Source organism: Caretta caretta, chromosome 7, assembly GCF_965140235.1.
Source record: "Caretta caretta isolate rCarCar2 chromosome 7, rCarCar1.hap1, whole genome shotgun sequence".
NCBI classification, from domain to species: Eukaryota; Metazoa; Chordata; order Testudines; family Cheloniidae; genus Caretta; species Caretta caretta.
In genome coordinates, this window is record NC_134212.1 from 77018521 (window position 1) to 77045712 (window position 27192).

Below are 27192 nucleotides of genomic sequence, written 5' to 3' on the forward strand. Positions count from 1 at the left end.
GCCAAGACAAATCTGTTAACTATGAGCATCCCCAAAAAGGCCCAACATATTCACAGGCATCGCAAACCAAATCAGTAGGGCCAGTCAGATTTTGAAGTCACTGGCTGGAGGTACCAATCCAGAAGGCAGTATTTCTGGGAATGACATTACAGCTTCCATATCCTCTGACACAGCAATGACATTCAGAGAGTTCTTCCACAAATAAGTAAAATAACTTTTAGGCAAAATTTCTTTACTTGGTTTCTTTGCTACCTATTCCGCACACCTTTGTCTGAAGTTATGCTGACAATTTATCAAAGCTGTTTGGTCTATCTTCTAGCTCGACAGTAATTCACAGTGAAAGAAACAAAATAAGACTAACATTAAGTTACTAAAGTTATGTCACAGAAGCTTATCTAAAAAGATGTTCAGCACGCCATAGGCCCATATGCTGTAATGGGAAAATGTGGTGAGCCTACAAATACCAAGCGAAGGCGTACAGATGCATTGACTAGGTAACGCTATTATAGTATTAGAACATTTAGGTTGGAAAGAGCTTGAATGCTTGGCATACTGGCACAGTCTATTCCAAAAGACAGCCATTGCAAGTATATTGGTATAAATCATTTTAAAACTAAAGTCTGACCACTCTTTACTCTCTCATTTCCCCTCTCTGAAAAACTTCATTAAATAAATTTTACCACAGTGGTTTATTAGGAGTAGCTGCCAAGATTCAAAAGCAGTCACAAATCCAAAAAATAAGAAGCCAAAACAATAGTGAAGGGCAGTAACGAAATAAAAATAATTTGCTCTACACTAAAGTATCTGTAAATGCCACTAGACTCTTGGTATGTTGTATCACGACAGTCCTACCACTACAATGTAGTGAGACAATAAATCCAATAGGAGTCTCTCCTAATTGCAAATATTCTTTTCTCCATTACATCATGTATTCAGATATTTTAAAAATGCCTTGTCTATACTCCATATTATATTTGTGGAAAAGGACTGGGTCAGCAACCTCATCGACAAAATTAACGGCACATGCAGTTTTGAGATAACTGTGTGGTTTAGAAAAAAATATGGCTTTTTTTTACTGATTTTTAAAAAATAAAAAACTCAATTATGTCATTTTCTAAGTGGAATAGGATATTTTAGAGAGTGCAGTTGTTTTACATACCTGCACCTCCTGGGTACTGAATGAATTTGGCCTTTAGCCTCATGCCCCACTATGCACTTGACATGTGGAGATCTCTTACCTAATGCATGTCCTATTGTGTGTTATTCCCACTTCCTCACCTGCTACAGGTGAATGAAAATGGTGACTGAGCATATTTAAGTCTGCCCAACAGAACGATGCTCTATTCACAATTTACTTGAAACATATAGCCAACAAATCTTTGATGATATCTCAGAGTTCACTATGAGGTCTCAGCTTGTCTGGTAGTCTCTTAAGGCCAGGTGCTGTCATCAGATCTTATATACTTCAGGTCTTCTCCTGTGTCTGAGAAGCACAATGCATTCTGGAGCACCTCAAAACCCCACAGAGCTCACAAGATCTTTAAACAGCAGCTCCCAGCAGGAGCTCCCAGCTCCCAGCAGCTCCCAGGAGGTATCACGACAGTCCTACCACTACAATGTAGTGAGACAATAAATCCAATAGCAAACCTGATGAGATTTGTAAATGGATTTGTAAATGGATTTTATGAAATTATATCGAAGGGTCACTGAAGTTCAGGGAATGAGAAGTTTGACTGGCTACTGGAGGAGAAGAGAAAACACAAGAATAACCACATTCTGATTGGGGAGGGAAGCAAAGGTTGTCAGATACATTATTGTACTTAAAGAGAGAAAAGGAAGCAGGGCCATGGGTCAGGTCAAGGACATGGGGATAGAAGAGAAGGCTATGATTGAGTACAAAGAAAGGCTCTATGGAATATGGGGAAAAAATGGGGAGAGAGAGGAAGAAGCTATAAAATAGAAAGGAGCTCAAATAAACTGAATAAAAAGTCAAACATTTTATCTGAAAGGAACCTTCCAACCCCACTGAGTTTTGCCCATTATTATATCTAATGCATCACTGTGATACAGCTAGATTTCATTAATTAACATTTTGCAGGGAGGAGGCACAGACTGTCTTTTGGAAAATACTTTTCAATTCAGTTGCCCTTGCTCTGGCCAATAAATTATGTGGCTTTTTTATTATTATTTTTATTTACTTTAACTGGAGCATGCTGCTTACCAGTAAGGATTCTCCAAGCTCTCACAATGCAGAGGCTCACAGACCATCCAAAAGTTTAGCTATAAACAATTTTTCTATTAATTTTTTTCAAAGGACACTAAATGCAACATTTATAGAAAAAATGTCTCTTCTTATTAAAGTAGGGTATATACGGTATTAGTAGGTTTGTTATGGAACTCACTCATTCCAGGCTCAGTCAGATAGCTGTAGCGCTTACGTAAAGCAAGAGAGACAAAGCTTTGACGCCGGTCTGATTTCTCCGTCTGCAACAAAACACATTTCCACTTGGTACTTTTCAAATATTGTGAACAGCTTGATTATGATATCTCAGTACAGTGGGCTAGATCATACTTGGACTACACACCCACACAAGGGAATAAGAATCCACTCTTACAGCTTGATGAGGGTGCACAGGAGAAAACAGGGCTACATGGTTGCATTTCCCCCTACATAGCAGGTGGTAGGCAATGGGCAAAGCCTTGGCTCCGTTCCTGCTTGCTGGCCAGTGCAGCTAAACCATTTTTGTGTAGAGGAGTAATAATTAGCTGGTAATATAAACCAGCAGTAAATTACTAATCCTCTGGAGGAGGCACGAAAGCAGGGCAGGAATTTTAACTCATAGGGATATGTCATCTCCCGGGTATACTTCTGAGGTGGTGCTGTGAACACAGTACATTTAGTTCAGGGCACTATCTAAAGTCACAGTCTAGCCCCATATTACCTAAATACTGTAAAATCCCATTATCTTTTAGTAATCTCTTCCATACTACTTAAAATGGCATGATTTATTTTTCTGTATTTTGGCTAAAAACAGAAGCATCAACATAAAAGACTACAGATACAGACATAAAACACTAATAAGAGTATAATTTAGGCTGATCAAATACCTCTCCCAACATTAATCTGTCTTGAAAGCACATAAACCACAATGTATGCTTGCTTTAAAGTGAGTACATTAAGGACAAAAAAGGCATGAAAGGGGATTTCTTTTAATATGCACAAAACACAGAGATGTATATTAGAAAGCAGAATACAATTGCTAACTAGGAAGTTGCATCATAAGTTACGGTGTCTAATGGCATAGCAGTTACAGTGCTATTTTTGCAGCTCTATTTATTCATATTAAAAGTCATTCACAGAAACCAGTTCATTTGATCATGTCTCCAAAAATATAGTTTGTTTGGAAAGAAAACTATTGAGATACCTATAAAATAACTCACCAGGCACAAGTCAAATGAAAACCAAAAGATATGGTTATCTTTTTGATGTACTGACTCTTATTTGATTTTAGTCATCAGGTGGCTAATGCTATTTATCAGCAATCAGAAAGAGAGGGCTACACACAAGGAACTCTTATTCTAGTAATAAAATGGATACGTATCTGATGTTTCTGTACTAGGTTTTCTATTTCTAGTGTCTTAAAACTCACTGTGTATCCCTTAGTGCATAAAATGAGGTTCATCTTCTGACCTGAGACAACTTAATTAAGATTACTAAAGAGAGATATTTTCTGTTAACAACTGTGACAAGCTGTGGAGATCTGGAGCTTATTTGAAAATAGATACACTAAAATACTTAGAAATTACTCCTGGTTATTTTGCGGTTTTTTTTAAAAAATAGGGGTTATTTTCAGGAATAAAAATACAATAGGCCAATGTTTAAAGGGTATACAGAAATACAGGTTAGGGAAATACTGAATGTTTATTAACATAAGAGCGCTAATTAATCCCTGGTGTATGTAATGCCACTGACTTCAGCTATATGAAGGATGAATTTGGCTTGTATATTATAAATTTCATAATTTACATTCTAAGAATAAAGTGAGCTGAAGTTCAGAATATTAGCATATACTGCGTTTAAATTTATAACACATGATCTTATTTCATCACATGCCTGCACTTTTATTTCTTGATAACAGAACATAGATGTGTAGTATATATTGTTAATATTCACTGCTATAATTAAAAGACACTTTTCTAGAACACATTTATCTTTCTGCACTAATTCTGAAGAAAATAAAAACAGAAGAGAGTGTTTATATTACCTCATCATCTTGATCTGACTCTGTTTCCTTTTGGTTCCAAGGTGCATTGCAGAGACAAGGAATATTATAATGGACAGCAGGGAAAAGAATATCAGGATATGAAAAGGACAAAGTTGGGACACAAAATGCAAGCTGATTTATAAGCCAAAGCAAATCCAAAATGTCAACATAAAAGAAAAAAAATCTTACATCAAGTGCAAATCAACACGACATTACTGAATGCATAAAATCTATGAACTACAAGCTGAAGCATGAGCTGTAAACAGAGGACCCGATCATAAAAATAATAGGAACTTGACACCACAGTAACAACAGACTTTAAAAGCTTTTTATATACAAAAAACTAATACAACATAAATTTATAACAGCCTTAATCATATTACAAAGCATTCGCATTACTAGCATTTCATAGGGTTTCTTTATTACTAGCAAAAAAAGTTAAACTAAAAGTTAAACAAAACAAAAAGAGTGCTGGCAGAAATACCTTTTTGTGTGCTGGAAGAGTAATATTTAAGTTGCAAACAGATGTTTGTGGCAGTCCTTTTGTAGTCTTTGGTTCTTTCAAAAATGATAAACGACCACAAGGCTCTTGGCTGGTGTCTCTAATCTAGAAAAATTTATCATACAATAGATTGACTTAATTGTTTGAAATGTATGTTTTTTGCATTACATTTAACATGGTCTGTTTCCCCCACAAAGGGCATGTGAGAAGTCAAAGTCCCTGAGGGGACCTCTTCTCTAAAAGGAGTATTGAGCGTGGCTCCCATTGGAGACCATCAGAATTAGTTTGGACAGCTAGAGAAAGCTGTTGCAGAGGAATAGGTGGTGTTCCCTTCCATCAGAAGCTATCTAGCAACCACGCCAGTTGAAGACCAAAGGAACTCAGCCAGAACCCAACTTGCAGCTTTTCATGGGGAAGAAAGTTGTAACTACAACTAGACTACTGGGCCGGCCTCGGGTTGTTGTTCCACTGCAAACAAGTTTCCAAAACTGTTTCCAGCATAGTGCAAGGCACCATGCTGAGTGGCATCACTCCAGGAGAAATACTCCTGTAGGTAAACTGGATTGAGTTTTCAACCCATCTGCATTTCTCTCTGCCCAGTTTTGTATATGCAATGACTTGCACTCACAAAAGTGACCACGATTTTCATTTGCAACCACAAAATAGGTGATTATATATGCATAATATGTGTGTGCACTCACTTTTTGGAAGCACTATCAACTGCACATGTAAAAACAAGAGGCTAGGGCTCAAAATCTGGATCATGTATTATCTCACTCTTGTCATTTGGGTAGATGATCTACCCCTTGAAATAATATACCTTGCAGCTAGAAGGCATATGAGAACAGGTCTAGTCTGAGGCATGGTTCTGGCAAAGGACTGTGAATCAGAATAGCATGTATTCTGATCCCAGCTCTGATAGTGATTCCTTCTATGGCTTCATGCAAATCACTTATAAATTCTGTTCCAAATTACCTATCTGCTAAATTATAATAATACTTATGTACTTACTTCTCAGGGGCAGACTATTCATATTAGACAGAACCAATATTACTACATGAGGAAAACATTTTCTCAACTAAGAATTCTGTGGGGTTTATTTTTACCTTAATAGAGAATGGCAGTCTATTTTCCTTGAAAGCATAAAAATTAAAAACAAGCTGTTGTCCTCCTTTTGTCAAAGGGGCCAGATTTCCATAGCAATCAACATAAATGGGTTTTCCTTCCAGAACCTATCAAAGCAACAAGACAGAAATTGAAAGTGAGTAAAATCTATGATACATGCACAAACATATATCACCATTTCTTCCAACATCATAACTCCTCCTTTAGCTAGGAATGCATCAACTTAACACATGTTCAACACTGATCTAATACAACAGTACTGTGGTATGTATAATATGACATTATAAGTGTGGCTGATTAATTAAAACTATTAAAACACATTCGGGGGGGAGGGATAGTTCAGTGGTTTGAGCACTGGCCTACTAAACCCAGGGTTGTGAGTTCAATCCTTGAAGGGGCCATTTAGGGATCTGGGGCAAAAATTGGGAATTGGTCCTACTTTGAGCAGGGGCTTGGACTAGATGACCTCCTGAGGTCCCTTCCAACCCTGATATTCTATGATTTGTTAAACATTCTCATTGCTAAAGTTACTTTTTAAAAATATAGCTCCAATTCCATAGATACAGATATCTTTATAATTAGCTTCAGCATAGGATTCTCTGAGGGAAAAGTATATATTACACAATTTCTCACAAGAAATGCTGTTTGTCTCAAAAATCCCAAACAAACCAGCCAGAGTAACTCAGCTGTGTGCTAGAGATATCTATGTGGACAAGGAGGGAGGAATTTTAACCCACCAAGCTATGAAGCAGGAGTGCAGCTGCCATAGGAACAAAGGGGGAGAGGGGGGGCGTGCTGCAGCACCCCCTGGCTTGAAGTGGTTTCCATTATATACAGTGTTTACAGTTTAGTTCAATGGCACTCAGCACCCCCGCTATAAAAATTGTTCCAGCACCCCTGTCAGCTGCTCTACAGAGTCCTTTGCATTACCTCCCCACTCCCAATAGGCAGAAGGACTGGAGGACCCTGGAAGGAGGACCCGTTTATCCTTCTTAGTGCACTTCCAAAGAGTTTCTTCACACAGCCTCACTGTCAGAGGTGAAAGTAAGCTGGTACGGTACAGTACGGCATATCAGCAAGAGCCGGTACACAGCCGACGGTACTGGCAGGGGGCAGCTTCCCCAGGCGGGCAATTTAAAAGGGCCCTTGGCTCCAGGCAGTAGCCAGAGCCCCTGGTCCTTTAAATCGCCACCAGAGCCCCACTGCCGGAGCCCTGGGGTAGCAGCGGCAGCTGGGAGCCCCGGGGCACCGGTGGCGAATTAAAGGTCCCGGTGCTCCCAGCTGCCACTACAGCAACCCTGGGCCCTTTAAATCGCCATCGGAGCCCCTGGATAGCAGCTGGGAGTCCCGGGCCTTTTAAATCGCCGCCAGAGCCCTGCTGCCAGAGCCCCCATGGTAGTGGTAGCTGCAATGGCGGCCAGGAGCCCCGGGCCCTTTAAATCGCCGCCTATTTAAAGGGCCTGGGGATTTAAAGGCCCCACCCCTTCTGCCTGAGGCCCTGCCCTTTCCGTCCGAGGGACACCCCAGCCCCGCCCGCTCAGGACCCCGGCCCTTAAGTTACTTTCACCCCTGCTCACTGTGGGCTTTCATGTAGCTGGCTTATAGTGATTGTGGACTTCTTTTGTGATATCCTGGCACCCTGCCTACTCTTGTAAAGTGGAACTAGAGCATAGACTCTCTACACCCCTGGAGGAAGGGAATGATCTGAGCTGCTGTTAATATGAAATATACCTCAATATCTTTACTTCTTGCAACTTCTTCAAAATTCTCTTGTTGCTCCAAAGTTTTGTCCACTTTATCATCAGTCATGCAGAAGCAACGCAAATTAGATTCCACAGGATCATTCATTTTGGCAAATATCACAAACTTAGCCATATAAGGAACACATATTAATTCCCTATAAAGTTGTGTGGCAAGGCCGACAGTTTCTAGTACCTGATGGCAGTCTGCCAGCCAAAATCTGAAAGAGAAAAGACAAAAGGAGTTTATTTTACAAAACACTGGCCAAAACTTTATAAAGAAACTCTGTTGCATCAGCAAAGAATAAACGTGGTCTCTGCTAACGGTGATGGGGCAGAATGGAGATTACTTTTCAGGGGAGGCAAAGGGAAATCCTTGTGTTCGTTGGCTTCCATAATTCCACAGCCATTTTGGATGAATGCAGTTTCTGAAAATTTTCCATTGGCAAAGGCAGAGCTTTCCTTACAGTGTTTTGGATGAGTGAAAGTGAGGTTGTCTGGGTTGGTGGAATCTGTATCTTTGGGTGACCCTTTGTTGGCGTCTCCTGTAACTGCTCATTCTGAGTATCCTTCAGGCCAAACCTGGGTAGATGGTGTGATTTGTGTCGCTAAACTGTATCTTGCATGGTACTTCTGTGAGGTCCACTAGTACTCATATCTAATCTTCATTAAAATAAACTATCAGCCGCACTCAGAGTGAGATGGGAGGCCATACTGAAAAGTGTATAGCCAAATCCATGGTCTGCAGTATAGAAAACTCATGGTACATAAATTGCATATGCAAGAAAGGAGGCCTTGCTACAGGACAGATATTATATTGTCTCCTTCTCTGATTAAGTTTAGGAGCATGGTGACAATTAGTACATCCACAAGTTAGGGACTTTAGGAGGACAGAGGAAGACATTCTTCCATAGTATAAAAGAGCTTGTTATGTATGTAATGACCCCTCAAACCAAACAATTTTATATAAACTTGGTTAGCAGTCTTTGGTTTGTATTTCCTGTTTGCTGGCTATCCAGCTGGTTGAGTGCAGCTCAGTGGTTCAGGAACTTGTGAACCACTGTCACGTAAATGTTCAAAACTGGCACAGAGAAAGAGATTTTTTTCCCTTTTCTGACAGATACTCTCAGATGGTTTGTGTGGGAAATTTCCCAGGGTATAGTTCATGCTGTCCCAGAGAGCAAGAAATGATGTGCAGAAACATTATTTATTATAACAAGTGTGGCAGTGACTGCTATAGTGAGGATGCAAAACAGTTTCCAGTTCTCCTGAGTTCAGTCGTTCGTAACTTTCAAAAGCATTCACAGTCACATTGGCCGAAGTTTTCCAGGCTTGGTTTCCGGGTGTAGCTAAACAGAGCAGTATAATTAGAAATGTACTAAAGGTATGAAGGAGTGTTTGGGAGAGCAGCTATGTAGTTTGTAAAAGTTATACAAAAAGCCTGTATTGTAATTTTACTGTATTGTAATTTGAGAGAAACAGTATGTGAAAACTGTCATTAAAGACTGTTTTGTAATGCATACAAAGGAGCAGAGCTAAGGTTTTATGTGCAGTCTGAACCATGGCATTTCCTAAATATGGAATGCTTAGCTGTGCAACATTAATGTCCTATCAAATCAGCTTTTCTTTTTTAAAGAATTATGTACATAGCTCCATACATAGTTTGCTAAGCCTGTGAACTACCAATAAAAGACAGTGATACTAAGCTATTTTTGCTATTAAAAATAGTATAGCAAGTTATTGGGCCAAATCATCAGCTGGTATAAATCAATACAGTCAATAGAGTCCAATTTTCACAGGCTAAGGATCTGACCTATTATTTCTTTATAAACCTTATTTAAGAATCATGGAAAGCTGTGGGGAAAATCCCTATTTTTCCTATGTAAGGAAACAAATAATTGCGTCTGTTTGGTATTTTGCATTCCCATACCTGGCTGAAACGTTGGTTGTGAAAGAAACACAGTCATTTATAAACGTCAATGGAGTGGTTCCTGTGATATCCTCCCATTGAGCAGGTGAAGTCCCTCCTATGAAAATAAGTTACACATAAATCATATACAATTTTATCTCAAAAACCAAACGTACCATGAATCTTCAAGCTTTTTTTAAAACGGATTGCAAAGGAACACTTCCACACTGAGTTCTTTTGCTTCACATGTACACAGAAGACTCTAGTTACTATTGCTCTCATACATCTGAATAATAATATAATACATACATATCTGAAGCTGATTCTAATGTAGCGAGATATACATTCTGGGTAACATCCTGGTCCTAACTGAACTCAGGGGCTAGTCTCTCACTGCAATCAATAGGATCAGGACTGCATCCATATTGGATTTTTATCTATATGTATGCAGCTGTCAATGGAAAGACTCTTCATATTGAACACTTAATAAAATGTCATAAAATGTTTATTGCTGTAAAGTTTCCTCTAACATGGATAATGACAAAAGTCCAAAGTCAAGGCCCACTGACTCAGTGTCAGTCTTTCCAATGACTTCGCATCAGGCACTTGAGTACTAGTTTTAATCCTACTGGTTCCAATACTTGGAACTATCAATGGCTTTCCTCACTGGAAAGCTACATTTGAAATGCATAACAAATGAATGCGGATGCATTATTATTATAGTAACCTTTGCAAAGAGTAGATTCTTGCCTAACCTGTAATGCTACATAAAAGTCGAAGGCTAGGTGTGGTGTCTCCTTTGTAACCATTCGTCACACCTTCTCCTGAAGGGGGTGGCACAGGAATTGTCATTGTTATAGGTTTATGAAATTTTCTTCTTCTTGGTTCCACAGTGACAATGGGGCTGAAAGTTGCTTTGTTTCCGAGGATTTTTTTGACAATCTCATCTGGAACTGGTTGAGCCTGTCAACACAGAGAAGGAATTTCATATCTTGAGATAAAAATCCATGTTAGCCCAGCAGAATCCTTCCAAAATGAGAACTCAATTCTTTTTATTTTCTGTTTGTCCTGTTTTACTTCTTCCTTGGCCTCCTTAAAATGTGCCTTTCTGGGGCTCTATCTACACAGTGATCATTAATGCACCAAATTACAGTGAGAAAAGCAACACAATTCTTGCATCAAACTAAAAAGTAGCAAAAATCTCATAAGAAATCTGTTTTTATTCCATTTCAAGTCTAATTTCTAGAACAAAGAAGTTGCGAAGTTTGGATAAGTTTTGAATCAGACATTTTGGATACTTTTATGAATCAAATTGTTTATTACTTTTCCCGAAAGTTTCTCACTAGACATCGGAGCACTGATTTGTCACCTGTTCCATTATCCAACTGTACTGTATGGTGTTCTGCAAAGATGATGGTTAAAATGTTTCACCAGCACAAGTTCCGAGCAAAGCAATCTAAAACTAAGCTCCTATTTAATGAACCCACCAAATCAAATTATTAAATTATTTAATAATTTTGTTGTGAAAAATGTCAACACCCCCCAATAAATGATAATGAGCAGAAACCAGCAAGAAGGAAGGTTTCTCTAGATTCTGTGCTGCACTTTTAAGGAAGCTTTAAATCACCTCTGCACCTCCTGGATTCTGCTTGAAAGTGATAGGAACGGCCCTGGCTTAACCCAGAAAAGCAGATGGTGGCTGCTCTACAGCAGACTCCCCACAGATGCATATGGGATGCTCTGCAGCCCAGAGTAGGTATAGTGTTAAGCACTACAGCCACTCCCATCCCCAAGCATAGCCCTGTGCTATAGGGGACAGCATAGTGCTATGTATACTAGCCATAGGCTGATCTTCTGCCACAGGAATTCTCTCTGGGCCCACTGCAGCTTCCTTACATCTTACATGCAGAGCTCCTGGCTGGGGTGGATAGTTGGTGCTACAAGGATTTAGATTAATAGCTTCCAAGGCCAGAAGGGACCATTGTGACCAGCTAGTCTGACTTCCTGTATAAAACAGGCCATAGAACTGATCCAAAATAATTCCTAGAGCAGATCTTTTAGAAAAACATCTACTATTGATTTTAAAATTGTCAGTGATGGAGAATCCACCACAATCCTTGGTAAACTGTTCCAGTAGTTAATTACGCTCAATGTTAAAAATGTACACCTTATTTCCAGTTTGAATTTGTCTTTTTCTGCTAGACTGTAAAGTCCATGATCAAATATTGGTTCCCCAGGTAGATGCTTATAGACCGTGATCAAGTCACTCCTTAACCTTCTCTTTGTTCAGCTAAATAGATTGAGCTCCTTGAGTCTATCACTATAAGGCATGTTTTCTAATCCCTTAATTATTCTCGTGGCTCCTATCCGAACACTCTCCAATTTATCAACATCCTTCTTGAATTGTGGGCACCAGAACTGGACACAATTCTGAACAGTATTTCAGAAGTGGTTGCACCAATGCCAAATATAGAGGTAAAATAACCTTTCTATTCTTGAGATTCCCCTTTATGTATCCAAGGATCACATTAGTCCCGTTGGCCACAGCATTGCACTGGAAGCTCATGTTCAGTGAATATTCACCAACACCCCCAAATCTTTTTCAGAGTCATTGCTTTCAGTATAGAGTCCCTCATCATGTAAATAGGGCCTACAGTCTTTGTTCCTAGATATATACATATACATTTAGCTGTATTAACACACAAAAGGGTAGAAAGGATGGATACTGGTGCTACTGGCATGGGGGTAGGTGGCTGGTGCTATGAAGATAAATAGAACATGGGAGCCACTTCCTCTGCCACAGTGCTGAGCGCTGTGTGAGTTGTGGAGCAGTTCCCAGACTAGGTGGTGAGATAGAAGCAGGGCAGGTAGCAGCCCTAGCCCCAGTAGGAGGTGGAGTGCAGGAGCCCTGTCTGTGGGGTACAGGAGAGTTTACCAGCTCTCAGTCAGTGGTGTCACCTACTAGACATATCCTTGTGACTCATTTTTGAGTTGCACCCCACAGATTAAGAATTGCAGCTCTAGATTTTGCATATTAAAATGATTATTGCAGGTGTGGTTTATTACCTGGAGGCCCACTCGAATTCTTTTAGTTAGAGCACCCTCTGGGAAGGATGCTTGGACATGAGGCACAGTTGTACTGCTCAAAACACCTCCCTCAGGACCAATTTGGTTACTTTCCTGCTTAATTCGTGAAACCACAGCAAAGTACTGAGGAAAATCCTTCGTGATGATTCTACAGATACGCTTCTTCTCTAGTTCCTCAGCGCTATCCAGCTCTGTGGGGAAAAATACATTAAAATATTCCCATATAATCTATCTGCAAATACTGTACATATATATTTATGAGTACACAGCTTTATTCTGTATTGTGGAAAAGCTGAATTCCACACCAGACTCAAAAGTCCAGGAAGGTTTTTTTTAAATAGAAGAACAAATCAGTTTTGATTGTTTTATTTTTAACATTTGTGTGAATTTGATGTTCCTGACAATGAGATCATCAAACTCTTTTTCACTGGTCACTCAGGTGAGAGAATGCTCAGGGTCTTTCAGGCCAGGCCCTGGCAGCATATGTGTGCCCCAACATCAAAAAGTCATGGTCAGTCCATAACACTGGCCTACTTTCCAATTCCTGCCCACACAGCTCTAGAGAGTGACTAGCTATGTAATTTGAGACAGTAACCACCTGGCATAGTCTCACGGTTGTCACAGCAGCCAATAAATCCTGAGCTGATTCTAACACTTGTTATCCACATAAGCACTGAAGTCACTGTGCACTGATTGCCAGTCTCAGGCCTTGTCTACACTAAAGGGAAAAGTTGATCTAAGCTACGCAATTTGAGTTACATGTATAGCGTAACTCAAATCGATGTAGCTTAGATCTACTTATGCACTATGCGATGTCGACTTCCCTTACTCTTCTCGATCCAGTGGTGCACAGGAATCAAGGGGAGAGTGATCAGCAGTTGATTTAGTGCTGAACGTCTAGAAATAGTACCATTTCCCTTAATTAATTAGTTTAATTTAATTCCTTTTCACTTATGTAATACCCTTCATTCAAAGATCTCAAAACACTTTACTAAAAAAGGAGAGTATTATCCCCATTTTACAGCAGAGAAGGGAAGCGAAGCACAGAGAGGTTAAGTAATTTTCCTTTGGTCACATAGCAAGTCAGTGGTTGAACTGGGAACAGAATCCAGGGGTCCTTCACTCTCAAACTTTTCCATTAACCACTACTACCCCTAAGTATCTCCTATTGCTGTCAATCTTCCTTAAGATACAGATGTGAGTAAATCTGTGTACCTTTTTACATGCAAATTTTCTAAATATACAGCACTACCTATTGCAGTTATCTATCTGCCTTTCTCTGGGAAAAGCAGATCAGATCGAATAGTATTGACTCAGAGATACATTTTGACACATCCACTTTAAGTATTCTCCCTTTGATCTCTGAATCATAAGCCTGGTCTAAACACAGGTGACCTGTTTCCATCATTTCTCCACCGGCAAACTGCTTTGCCTTTACATCTGCTTTTCTACACAGAAGGGTTCTAGGGTAGGTCATCAGCACTGAAAACTAGGTCAATCTCTCTTTCCTCATGACAGTCATTATTAGGCTATGCTAAGGACAGAAGCTATAAAGCAATTTTTTTCAGAGCAGTCTCTTATCACTCTTCTCCCATTGTGACATGGCAGCATTGCACTTGTCCATCAGAATGCTCTATCCAGCAATGCACTTGTCTCTGTGATCAGTGTTTGTCTCCCTGCTATACTATATGCATGGAGCAGGGGAGATGTACTGGCAGGAGGAGGCAGGAATTGGGCATCAGCACTGGCCAGAGTGGAATTGAGAAAGCATTAGTAGCATTCCTACAGTATTAGAAGAACAACGCAAGCCTTCTGGGTCCCAAGCTCTGTGAGGGAAGGATCAGTCAAACTGTTGTCACTCCTGCTGCAGAAGGGACTGGGGAGTTTCCTCCCTGTCTGGTCCCAGTGCAAGTGAAGGAGATAGGCCCAGCCTAAAGGGCATGCTTGGAATGCGAGGCCCCAAGCAAGAGCTTGCTGTCACTGGGCTAAAGGGGCAGCCCTGAGTACTAAATGTTTTAGTTTGAAAAAAAAAAAAAATCTACATGAGGAAGAAAGAGCCAAGTGTGAGGAAGGGAAGAAGGGAGAAAAAGAAGATATAAGAAAAAGGAAACATTAGGGGAAGTGGAGCGAGAGAGTGATGGCAATAGCTAAACACAAAAGTGGGGAGAGGATGATGGAAGTGAGAAACAAGACAGAGATGGAGGGGAAAAAAGATGCAAAACCTCCCAGGAAAATCCCTCCCAGAATCTGGGCTGCCCCTGGAGTATTACATGACAGGGGAGGCCCAAATCACCTCTCCCAAGGTAGAACAGGAGCTCAGGTTGACTGGTTCAGAGTCAGGGAGGGAGATCATATCTGGTTTTGCACATGTGAATAACAGCATTAAGATATCGTGGATCAAATTCATCTTTGGGCTAACTCCTTTATTTATGTTTATATGAGATTATAAAACATGAGTTTCTTCTAACTAAAATAAGGATCAGAGAAAAGAAATCATCACCCTAATGGCTATTGTCCCCACTTTCAAGGGCTTTTTATGTGTTCCAGTGCCTGATTTCCCACCCCATTGCCCAATGTCATGATTTACGGGGTTTGTACTGCAGTTGGAAAAGCAAATACCCATTCATAAATTGAACAGCTTTCAGGTTTTGCATGTCTATTTGTCCAATATAGAGTACCAAAATGTGTAGGTTATGGCAAAAGCCATCATGGTAGAAATACAAGGGAGTCAAAGATGAGAAAATACTGACCACCCCTCCCAATTTCAATCATTTACACATTGTGATCCACTCAAAGCGATACAAATAACTGGGAAATGTCATCTTGAAAATCAACAGGCTTTGTTACAGTTTTGTTGTTTCTGTGTATGCAGAATGTCTTTCATTATCATGCACAACAAGAGTTTGATATCTCTATGTAGAAAAACTGTATTATATTTAGATGTTTTAATTTGATTTCCAGGAAACAATGGAAAAATCACTGCAACATGAGCTGTGGTGGTATTTTAAACCTCAGGTAAGGAACCAGGTTCACATTGGTTTGATCAGTAGTTTCATAGACCTACATATGAAACACAAAACAAAACAAACAAAAAACCCCAGCAATAAACCAGCCTCCCTTTTCAAAGTATAATTTAAATTTGCAATGACACTGTAGGCACAAGTATTAGCATTTGTGTGCTCATTATCTAATGTGATCGTCAGTTAATTAGCTACCCAAATGAGACTATTTGTGCCCACAATTTGTTTACAGACACAAACTTTTTGTAAGTGCAACAAATATGGGTACAAATTGCACCTGCAAAAAATAGCCCAGCTGAAAAAATTTGCTACCGCAACTAACTTAAGCAGAGAAATTAAGAGAAAGTAACACTTGTGGCACAAAGGTGAAATCTGACCCATTTCCATTAAGTTTCTTTGACCATCCATGAAACCAAAGGCAATATACTGATTATTATTCAAGGATACGTTTAATACCTCCAAGTATTATCTACTGGTTCTAAATTATTTTGAGCCTGATAGCTAGGTTCTCCAGTAGATGGTGCTATTTCCAGTAAATAATTGAACACATTTCCATTCACAGCATTAGCAATGGCAAGATAATGATGGAATATTTCTATCAATCCTGACGAGATTAACAGCAAACAAGTAAATAGACCATATCTTTGAAAAGACAGTATATTATGGAGTTAGGTACATAATATGACTTTTCAGTCTTTATTACACAGTTCGGAAGGAACAAGTGAATGGGGGGGAGACACACTATCCAGTTACATGATTAACAGAATCATGAACAATTCCAGAGAGTATCTGTCTTTTCAGATGGTTGCAAAACTTCTATGTAAAGATGATACTGACCTTCTGGAAGTGACAGATCACTTCACTGACACTAATTTCTTTATCATTTACTTTCTATTTTGATTAGAAATGGGCTCTAGCCTCAGAATTCACACCTAGATCCAAACATCCTCCAAGGGCAGGGGTGTTGAGATTCAGGGGTTTGTTTCAGACAGATCTCTAATTTGGAGGTGTGTTTTTGTTATTAACCAGTAAAATGTTAATATAAATGAAAACATCACTTTTCAGACCACTTTATGGAAGAGCTTTAATATCACAGATGAAGGATCATTTAATTGTAACAAACCCAGTGTTAACTTCTGAATGGAGAAGAATTAAGCTAGCATGAACAAAACAGCAACAACAAATCAAGGCTCTAGGGAATGTTTTCAGTAATTTTTCCCATCTATCTCAAAACTGAATGTCTTGATTTTTAAATTAAATGTCATTTTTTCTGTGGCGTGGGATTTGAGGTGGCAAAAGATTTTCACTCCAAAGGAATAACACTGCATTCATTGTACGCTCTGTAAAGCCATGCATATGTGTGTTACCCTCTTGTGGCTGGATCCCAGAAAGGAAAAGAATACTGCAATCGCTAACAGCTAAGAAAGATTATTCCTTGGCTTCAACTGTAGGAGCTTATGTTTTTCGAGCTAAGGAATTAGGGCTGTAGTCCCAGATCATCACAGAGGGTTATATTTTATGCAGAAATTCTCTCTCTCAGCAACACATCAATTTGTAAGATCATGCACTTTGAGGAGAATTTTTGTAAATACTAGAGATGGTGCAATTTGGAGTATTTATAGATGCATTTTGCACCCAGTCTTACTTTTCTCGTACACCCACCACTCCAAATGAAGTCAGTGGGAATGTGGGAAGAGCAAAGAATGCAGAATCAAGCTGCTGATCAATACATTTTCTCTGGACTTCCTACCTACTATTAAGAACAGAGAAGCACAATGCAAAAGAGTACAACAGAGCTTCTGTTGCTACCTTGTGAATCATTATATACCACATAACATCTCAGGTAGAGAGAGGGAGTTCTTGCACTGGGTGCTGCCTTCATTCAATCCCAGTGCATTTCGTACACATGCTGTATAGTGCTGGGACTGCATTAATTATTTTGTCGGCTTTATTGAGTTTAAGTACCTTTATATTATGAAGTATATTACATTTTTCGATTCCAAACCTATTGACACAGTATTTGCAGTGCCTTTTCCACAGTGCCTCATAAGTTCTGATACACTTATTTAAAAATAAGAAATTATCTGCATAACACATGGCTCTTTGCTGCTGTTCCTTTTCAAATACTTTTGCACCCTGTGCGCTTTCAAAGCAAAAACTCATTTGGCAATTCCCCATCCCCAGTGTCCAGGAAACCAGCCAAAATATGCATCTCCCTTACATCCAAATATCCAGGAAACCAACCACAACTATCATATTTTTTCCCTTAAGTTCTGCTTTCTTTTTTACTCAAGTTCACCTGCTCAACAAAGAAAAGCCTTTATTGAAGCAGAGGCTTCATACAGGTTACATTTGCTGCTGCCCTCTACAATCTGGTTATTTGCTACTAATGGCTTTAAGCTTTCCCCTAACTACAACTGTGCCCAAACAGATGGTGACTTTCTATAAAAAATTTTAAGCCAAAAATTATACACAGAATCATGGGATACTTTATGCATGTTCAGATACGAAAAGCTGTAGCAGTGGAATATCAGCAAAAGATATATAAAAGATTTGATAATACGAAAAGTATAGTTAGAAATCTTACTATGCCCCAGGAAATACTTGAAAATTATTTAAGAAGCTTCCTCCCATGGCAAAATTGAGATTGCTGTTTAACATCCAAATATTAGCCAATCTCTACCACAGTTAGAGACAATAGCATTAGCAATGCCTGAAAGGGTAAACAAAACTCATGCTTTCTGGTGTCATAAACATATTCAAAACTGAAAGGTAAGAAAAGAAAATTTGTTGAAAGCCTTTCCCATCTTTATTGCCATTCTGTGCTCTTCCCACAAACTCCTGAATGTAGGAAGTTTTAATGTATTTATTTTAGATGCTTTTAAGAAAACAATAACCTAGTCAAGGGATTTTATAGCTACTCTTTAAGAACTCAGTGGAAAACCTTTAGCAACAGTTTCAGCATAATCTGAAGAGAATCGTGGACATGCGGATATATCACTGAAGTCTTACGGATATATTTAGTGTCACACAGAATATAGTGTTATGAGGGTGGTTTGTCTGAGTACTTAGTCTTAGTAACACTTAGTCTTAATAATAATACTTAGTGTTCTTTTCCTAACACAACATGCATTTGGAAATGATTTAAGGGGAAATAATCAAAAACAAAGTACAGCAGTATGTGATGACATACTGAACTACAGACATTTCATTTTTACGTAGATCTGGGTGAATAATTTGTAGTAAATAATTTAATCACTAAATACAGTATTTTTCTGTTAAAATTATGTCCTTCAGTTTAAGATTTTCACTAACTTTTCAGAATTTATTTGCTGAAGATTTCCAGCGAATAATTCTTCATCTGTAGATTAGTTGTGAATAGTTCCTTGAAAGTATTCAAGCCCTGAAAGCAGGGGGAGATATCTTCCTGCAGAAACCAGGAAGTCCAGCCCACAGACCAACCTCAGGTAACCCAATGCCATGGTCAGGAGGAAATGGGTTACTAAGTGTAAAACCTAATGGATTTTGAGGTTTCAGGCCTTGTGGGTTCCAGCTGTGTAAATACCTGCATATACTGAAAGGACATTGCATAGATACATGGCTGGATTAAGGCAGAGACATAACAGGGAAATACCCAGAGCCCTGCTCTTGGTGTCACATGACGACTTAAATATCTGAGCTTTCGTTTTTAAAAAGGTGTGCTTCTAGTCCTTGTGGTTGTGAGGAGCACCTGACACAGGTGATGGGTGATGTTTGCTTGAGGCTGCAGACATTTGAAACAAGTGTTCTGGGGGGTGTGAACTACCTCTTTCCTTTCAATGGGTTAATTCTGCTACCAGCTTCTCGAGAGCCCCACCTCCACTACTATGCCAGCTGGAGACTCTGGGTGGGTGGGTCCTCATTGCCACCACCCCATCATGGCTCTGCTGGAGTTGTGTTAGCAGGGGGTCCTTCAAACAGAGTCCTCTGCTGAATGAGGTGCAGGCTGAGTCTTCTCTTTCTCAGGAATGACCACAACCCGCCTCTTATCTATAGATAGAGAGTGAGCAATGTCTTGACAGAGCAGGACGCCCAGTCTTCCTAAGGAGGTGTGGTGATGCTCAGAAGAGAGTCTGCGTGGGTGCATCCTGCCAGCGCCGTACCAAGTAAAGTTGAGGCCATGGGCACAAGAGTAGGGCCACAGCCAGAGGCAGTGCCAGATACAGGCCCTATTTGGGGTGAGCCTACGCCCTGGATTGTCTTTATTTGACTCTTCCTAATAATGGGACTATTCCTCAGCGCAGTCACTATGTTCTTCTGAAGTGTTGTGTTTTAGGTAAATATGTTATTTTATTTTTAAAGTCACAAGGAAGCATGTAAACCCGGAGTGACTTCAGAGAAAAGCTTAGTGTTCTGCATCATTGTGAGGAACCGGGGGCTGGCTTGCTGGAGGGGGGGGATGGGACTGAGTTAAGGCCAATGCTACAGAATTCCTCCCTATGCTCATTTCATTATTTTATTTTTGTAATACCATGTGTTCTCCAGAAGTCAAATAGCAGAGATTACATTTTTATATTAGCCATGCTTTCTGCCTGTTGACATTAACCCAGTTAAAGCTTTGATTAAATAAGTTTACCTTCATCCATGCCATTGAGAATTTCATTTAAGTCTTCATGTTTGCTGTCATACTGGTGTTCCTTCCATGTTTCACCATTTTCACTGCGAAGGACAATCAGTTCTCTTTCTTTTCCTCGCATTGATCCAAAATGTGGGATTTCCACTATGACAGGGCTAGACAAAAAAGGAATCCATATTACTTTTTATCACATATATTTTCCCCATTGATCTTGACTTTCCTCTACATATTAAATCCTTACTAAAACTATGTTCATTTGACAATAATAAGTATTGTTATGTTAAAAATGATTTAAAAGCTGCCAAAGCTGCAGAATCCTTTGCTACAAAACTGTAAAATATTATTAATATGTAGCTTATGAATCAGATCCCATATTATTATGAACATAAGGAAGTGTTTCAAAACAATTGTTTATATGACAAAAATGGACAGAAACTAAGGTAAAAACGATTTTCTGTGTTTATTTATCCTGACATATACATGGCATAACCTGGTCCTCAGATATGCACACACAGCTCCATGGACTTTAGTGGGAGATGGGTGGGCATATTTGACAGAGTGTTTAAAGGGACACAGTCCGTCTCAAACACAATTCTGCTGTCCTGGTATACACATATACCTGCTGTTGACTGAGATGGAAGTTGTGTGTGTATATGGGCATTAAAACAAACAAATGACAAAACAACTTCATAGTCCTGTAAGTACTAAAATCTGAAAATTTTAAAAATCCAGTTTGGTTTTCACCAATTACTTAGGGCTCTTCATTCACTCAGATTAGTGATATTAGATGGGTTGTTTCTACTCTGTTCCACTTTCTGGTTCTCATGCATTAGAGTTGCAATGTCGGTGCTGCAAGCACTACAGGAGACTGCTTAAATTCTTTCAAAATGGCTCTCTTTGGGTTAAATAAAAATGAAATATATATTGATATTAGCTACCGTGAAACAACTTTTTTAAATACTACACCTAAATTACCTGACAGCGTGCCTTACACGTAGGACTTCAAGTGTGTAATTAAATTATTACTGTGAATAATCAACAGAAACTGCTATTCATTTCATGTGCCATTCCTTAACAAAATAGACATTTTAGCTAAACATTTTACAGACAAGATAAGCATTTTAAATATGTTAAAATAAACTGACTGCAATCATACAATAGATGAACCACTATGGATTATGCAGCTTTAAGACATTTAAATAGACAGTATCATTGGTTTCCTACAGAGATTGTAAAGAACCTCACCTTCTCATAGTAACTCCATTAAAAGTAACATTAGAAGATGGAGAAAAATAATACTTGGCACTTAGATAGCACTTTATATCTTCAAAGTGCTGTGCAAACATTAACAAATCAATTAATAATCTAACTATGGAAATCACAGATACAGCTTTTTGCGGATATAGACTAACACAGCTGCTACTCTAAAACCATAGATACAGCTGATATTAATAAAGATACAAAATAGTTTTAAGTCCATCTCTCTGTATTAAATACAAAAGGAGTAGGAATTAGTCAATAGCAATTTTAATAAAAATAGGAAAAAAGGCAGATTATTTAAGAACATTAATGCTTTTAATGTTCTTAGATGCTTTTAAAAATACCCAAAGTCTGTTATTCTGATCTTACTCCTTTGATAGCTGATAGAAATGCAGGTTTATCCCACCATCTACAGTAGATGAATGCCAAAAATTCAATTACGTTGTTTCTTAAGGTATTTGTTTTCCTAAGATAATGTATACACGGGCTTCTCAAGTTAAAAAGAACTAACGAACTTTTTAATACAATCTTTGCAGGTTAATATATCAGATACTGTCTCTGTAAATATTTAGGAACCACACAATTTTGTGCATGAAGTTTAACAAGAATAGTCAGTGAGAAGGTATTAAACAGGTATTCTAAGCAATAGATTCTATGCAATATTTTAAAAACATAATGAAATAAATTTCACAATAACGTTCTACTGCAAACAATGAGGATATTTTCTAACTTTTTTTATAATAAACATTATAAAATAAACATTGCAACTTGTTTGGCTATTGTACTTGTTTCCCCAAAATGTACCAAAATTCATATTTATTTTTTTCAACCTGATGCCTACTTCTGTTTTAAAAGGTTATCATTTCTCCAGCCTTGTTAAATGAAATAATTTATTCAATTATATTTTTTCTGAACATGCTCATATTTTAAAAATAGGTACAACATATGCATCCACATCTGAGAGAGTTACTCCTGAAACAGACTGACTCAAACCCTGTTAATACCTTCTCTACCACAAAGTTGAAATTAAAGGGCTGTCATCGTGTATTAAAATGTATTTGATGCAGTTGAAACAGTTCAAATTTAAAAAAATTACAAAAGCACAACAAGTTATGAAAGCAGAATGCTTGCAGTGAATTTCACATGCCTAAAGCACAAGATAGTTACAGTAGCAGAGCTATAATAAATCAAGCCACTATGATTTTCTTTCAGTGACATAAATCAACTGAAAGCTTTAGAAAGTAGAAAAAAAATTATGGGAATGACAAAAAATTGGAAACAAAAACAAAACAAAAGAAAGGAAAAAAACTGTAGACATTCTGTATTTTTTCTATAAGCATCCTACCCAATAAATTTTGTTCCTTGAGGCCCAAGCTGCAGGATTCGGCTAACCATGCTCTCACCCTCATTTAGAGGGGGAGGATTGGTAGGAAGATGTAGTTTACTGAATAACATCCATGCAGCAGGAAGAGAAACAAGAAGGGGAAATTAGGAACAAACTGTCATTCCCGACAGAACCGGCAGTTTTCACCAGGGCGCCACTTATGGTAATGAACAAAATTGATAATTAAAAAAAAAACCACATCATAGTGGATTGTTTCTCCTAATTTTAGCTTTGAAAAATGTCAGTTACTAGCATTTGCACTAAATGATGCTCTATATTAAGTTATCTGGAATCATGCACAGTGGTCCTTTCCCCACTGGAGGTAGGTGTGCATCTCCCATTAATGTTGGAGGGTGATATGCACACACGCTAAGTAGAGAATACTGCTCTACATTTGGAAAATGGTACATAATTATGGTGAAACTTCCCTTATGAAAGTCATATTTACCTGGTATTCTACTCATCACACAGAACGAGAGCTAAATTCTGTCCTTGGATACATATACGTGACTCTGACTGACTTCAGAGGGAGTTAGGCATGAATGGTTGAGTGCAGAATTTGGCTTTTTCATAGCTTTATTTATTTTTGGCACAACCTGTAGTTTTTAAACAGGCAAAACTCCCGTTAAATCAGAGATTTTTTTCCTGGGTAAGAATGTCAGAATTGAGTCTGTTTACTGTACAGAGGCCTACCGTAACTGTTCAAATTAAGTAGTTTCAATATTTAACTACTTACATCCACAAGATGAAGGAAATGAAAGATGCAATATGAATGTTAACAGTGAGATTCATAGAACAACTCACCCTAAAAACTGTGCACCTGCAGGCCCCATTTCTACCAGTCTACTGGCTAATCCTTCTCCTTCAACCATTGGTGGTGGGCTGGCCAGTTTATGCCTCTTTACCAAACGGCAGGTGATGCGGGTGGGTGCTGTACATTTGCGTGGTGGAATAATAATTCTCATTCCATGATGGCGACTACCCCGCATTGAGCCCCCACGTGCATCAACCATAAAACTAACCAGAAAACTGTAGAGAAAGGGAGAACATGTCATTAAAATGGTCAGAAATCAAACAAGGAAAACTTCATGTAAATCAGGAAGAGTCTAATAAAATAAAATATTATGATGAAAGCATCAGCTAACATGATAGTTAAGAAACAAATGCCCCCTATGCCATAACTGTTAGCAGGATTCTTTAAATTTAATTATAAATTTAAACAATAATCAACAAACTCACACATTTCTAATGGTCTAGTAGCATAATGATGGGAAGATTCAAGTACTACTGAATATTTAGGGGGAAAAAACCCAGGGTTAAAGAGAGTATGTATACAGTTACGTAAATTATTAGTGTATTATTAGTTCATTAAAATGGTTCTTTATTACTAAATGTTCTGCGACACTCTATAATTCAAAATAGCAATGTCCCACATGCACAAGACAACCAATCAGTACAGGCTAAGGACAACAGAAATCCATGTTTTTATATTTGGATCTCAGTCTTTCAAAAGCCTTTGGATAAACCCATTTGAAAGCACACTTTCCTACTTTGCCATCTGAACACTGACCCTGTGGGTGTGATGAACAAGGTTATTAAATGGTTCTGGTGAATATGTATGAATCAGAACATCAAGCATACAATTTTCTGTACATTTCTACCACTCTAAAATCAATTATTCCACCACTCTTCATATTGACATGGATGTCTGTTGTAAACAGGTTAGACTACAGGGAATATTGTGTTTTGTCTCTCTAAAGCCTTGTCTCTCGTGTGTTTTTTCCAGGTTTCTGTAGCTTTGTAAATAATTAAAAGGAAATCAGTTCTGTATATCAGAAACTGCAATGTAAAAAAACTTTAAAACTTTCTAAAAATGGGAGATATTAAAATATAATTTATTTTAACATTAAACACAAACTCTAAATGTATTATTTATTTCATTTTATAAGATATTAAATTTATTAATCCTAAATCTCTAAATGCTCTTGACACAAATGACAAAAACACAAGAAGTAGATGCTAGTCCCAGAGCAGACAGCAGACCCTGACCTCCTACTTAGTTCCGTGAATAGGTTTTTCAAAGTCAGCTAAGCGATTTTGTTTTTGTTATTGTTGTTCAGGACTCCAACTATTATTTTATTTATAAAGCACCCTATATCTGCATATTTTATATTTAATAATTATTATTGGCTATCTAAGTTCAATTAGAAATTCACAGAAACTGGGAGCCCAAATCCCTTCAGTGGCTCTGCAATACCATCCCACCCCTCCAAATATAATGCAATGCAATTTCTTGATTACCACGCTATCTTTAAACAGAACTTGCAGTAGCGGATCTACATGTCTGGTGCATGGTTTATAAATTAACTCTCCATACAAATAACGTTTTGTTTGTTTCCTTATGTGTGATGTACAAACCCTGAAGTAGCTGTTAATTTAATTCCATGATTCCAGCTTTCTCCATGCTGTGGCTAATACTTCCTGCACTTAAGGATTAAACCTTAAAATAATTAACAGATGAATCCATTCAGCTTTGTAGTTCTGGCAATTTAGCTTTCTTCTAGTGAGAACAAGAGCTATAAATTTAATCCATAGAAGGGCAAGAGCCTCTTGAAGCCATGGAGACTGTTGTTCACTGGGAAAGGTCACACAGAGCACTGGGAACTACAGATGATAGCTTCTGTATGATACTGATATTTCCTTTTGATTACAGACAAAATATCAAAAGTAAGAGCTAAACTGTACAGCCCAATCCTGAAAATTCTCCATACTCAGAATTCTTAGTGATTTCAGTGGGAGAAGTCTGCACAAAATTGGTGAACAAACAGGCCCTTGTATTTCTTGATTTATAGGACATAAATTGACAGGCAAGGAAACAGCAAATATGTGGAGTAGAAAAACAAAATGGTCATGTTGTGTTATAGGTAAATCAATTACCTTGGTTTTTTTTCAAGCTGAAGAAAAAAGGATTACATAGGATGGGAAGGTGATGAACTTTCCATAGGTTCACACTACCATTTTACTTACTGTTTCATGAGGTTTGAGGCTTTTAATACAGTAGCAAAGTGTGGAATACTGATTCACCTTATTTTACATGCTCTTCATATAAGTAGATATAGACTCAACCCTCCATATCAGATCAGAACCCCATAACTCTGTGGGACTTGAGGTCTGGATCAGAACTTTGCAAGTGGGCTCATCCCTACATACTGTAAAAGCAGTCAACTTTTGTTTACATGGAATGGGAGATAAATACATCTGAGAGTGAAAAGTCCTCATAAAATAGCTAATCAAACATTTTCTATAAGTTTTAGATCTGTATGTCAATAAAAGTACTTCAGAAGTTTAAAATATCTGATAATAAAACATCTGATGATAATCCTTAATACTGACAACTTAAATTCATTTTCCACCTTTATAATGATTTGGGTGAAAAACTCTCTTTATATCAAAATCTGCATACTTAAATGCACTAAAGTACATTTCAATGGATCCACCTATTAATCAGTTCCTATTTGTGATTCCAATATATAGTTATAACAAACATGTTTTATTTTTAGATCCTATATTTTCTCTCTACAATACTATTTTATCTTTTTTTTCTTTACCTACTGTTTTTGACAGTATCAACTAACTAATGAAAAATTACAATGAAATTAGACCTTTGGGTCAGTGAGTTAATTCTTCATCTATTGGCTTTAAACTTATTTGACTTTGTGAGGTTGAAGTCAATAGTAGAATACTATGTATGCTAACATAAGGCTCTAACCAACAAGCTCTGAAGATGCTAGAAGCTTTGCTTATCACCTTCCATAGAGCACTTATGTTTTCCAACTGTGATTTATCTTAAATATCCCATTTCCTGCCCTACATGTTTATGTTGCTCTTGCTTCCTAAGATTGCTCTATCTGGTAGATGGCCAACACTGATATCAGTAGGATTCCACAGAGCACACTCAGGGAAATGTCTATGGCATGATCTTCAAATCTAATGGGCAGTAAGCCAGCTGCTGACAATCTGTGAAAAGGTTTCAGGGAGTATTGCCATTAAAATTTACAAAACAAAGTAAAATATTAAGCAAGGGCACACAGACCTTGGTCACAGAGAGGGAAATATTAAGTGGCCTCTTTTACGGTTTTGCTTTGTTTGCCTTTTCAGGTTTCCCTGATTTTTTCCACCTAAAAGTATGAGGCTAATTCAGATTAAATATGTGTACACAGAGAGAAGAGGCAGCCAAGTGGAACAGAACTGTTGTCGCTGTTCACCCATAACCTGAGAGAGGTACT

General features: G+C 38.2%; 1 protein-coding gene across 17 annotated transcripts in view; it reads right to left on the reverse strand.

The window, feature by feature from the left end:
* The window catches only part of ANK3 (ankyrin 3), a 558892-nt gene that overhangs the window by 44183 nt on the left and 487517 nt on the right, over positions 1-27192 (reverse strand). For 9 of the 17 annotated variants that reach the window (XM_075130811.1, XM_048856231.2, XM_075130812.1 and 6 more), the window contains 10 exons: positions 23711-23935; positions 20263-20417; positions 12607-12818; positions 10296-10503; positions 9562-9658; positions 7624-7852; positions 5874-5999; positions 4750-4872; positions 4266-4292; positions 2403-2484 (listed from right to left, as the gene is read on the reverse strand). In XM_075130811.1, the coding sequence (XP_074986912.1) occupies positions 2403-2484; positions 4266-4292; positions 4750-4872; positions 5874-5999; positions 7624-7852; positions 9562-9658; positions 10296-10503; positions 12607-12818; positions 20263-20417; positions 23711-23935 (1484 nt within the window). Of the gene's footprint in view, positions 1-2402; positions 2485-4265; positions 4293-4749; positions 4873-5873; positions 6000-7623; positions 7853-9561; positions 9659-10295; positions 10504-12606; positions 12819-20262; positions 20418-22867; positions 22967-23710; positions 23936-27192 lie in introns of all 17 variants that reach the window. The other 8 variants (XM_048856237.2, XM_048856235.2, XM_048856234.2 and 5 more) reach the window with 2 other exon arrangements.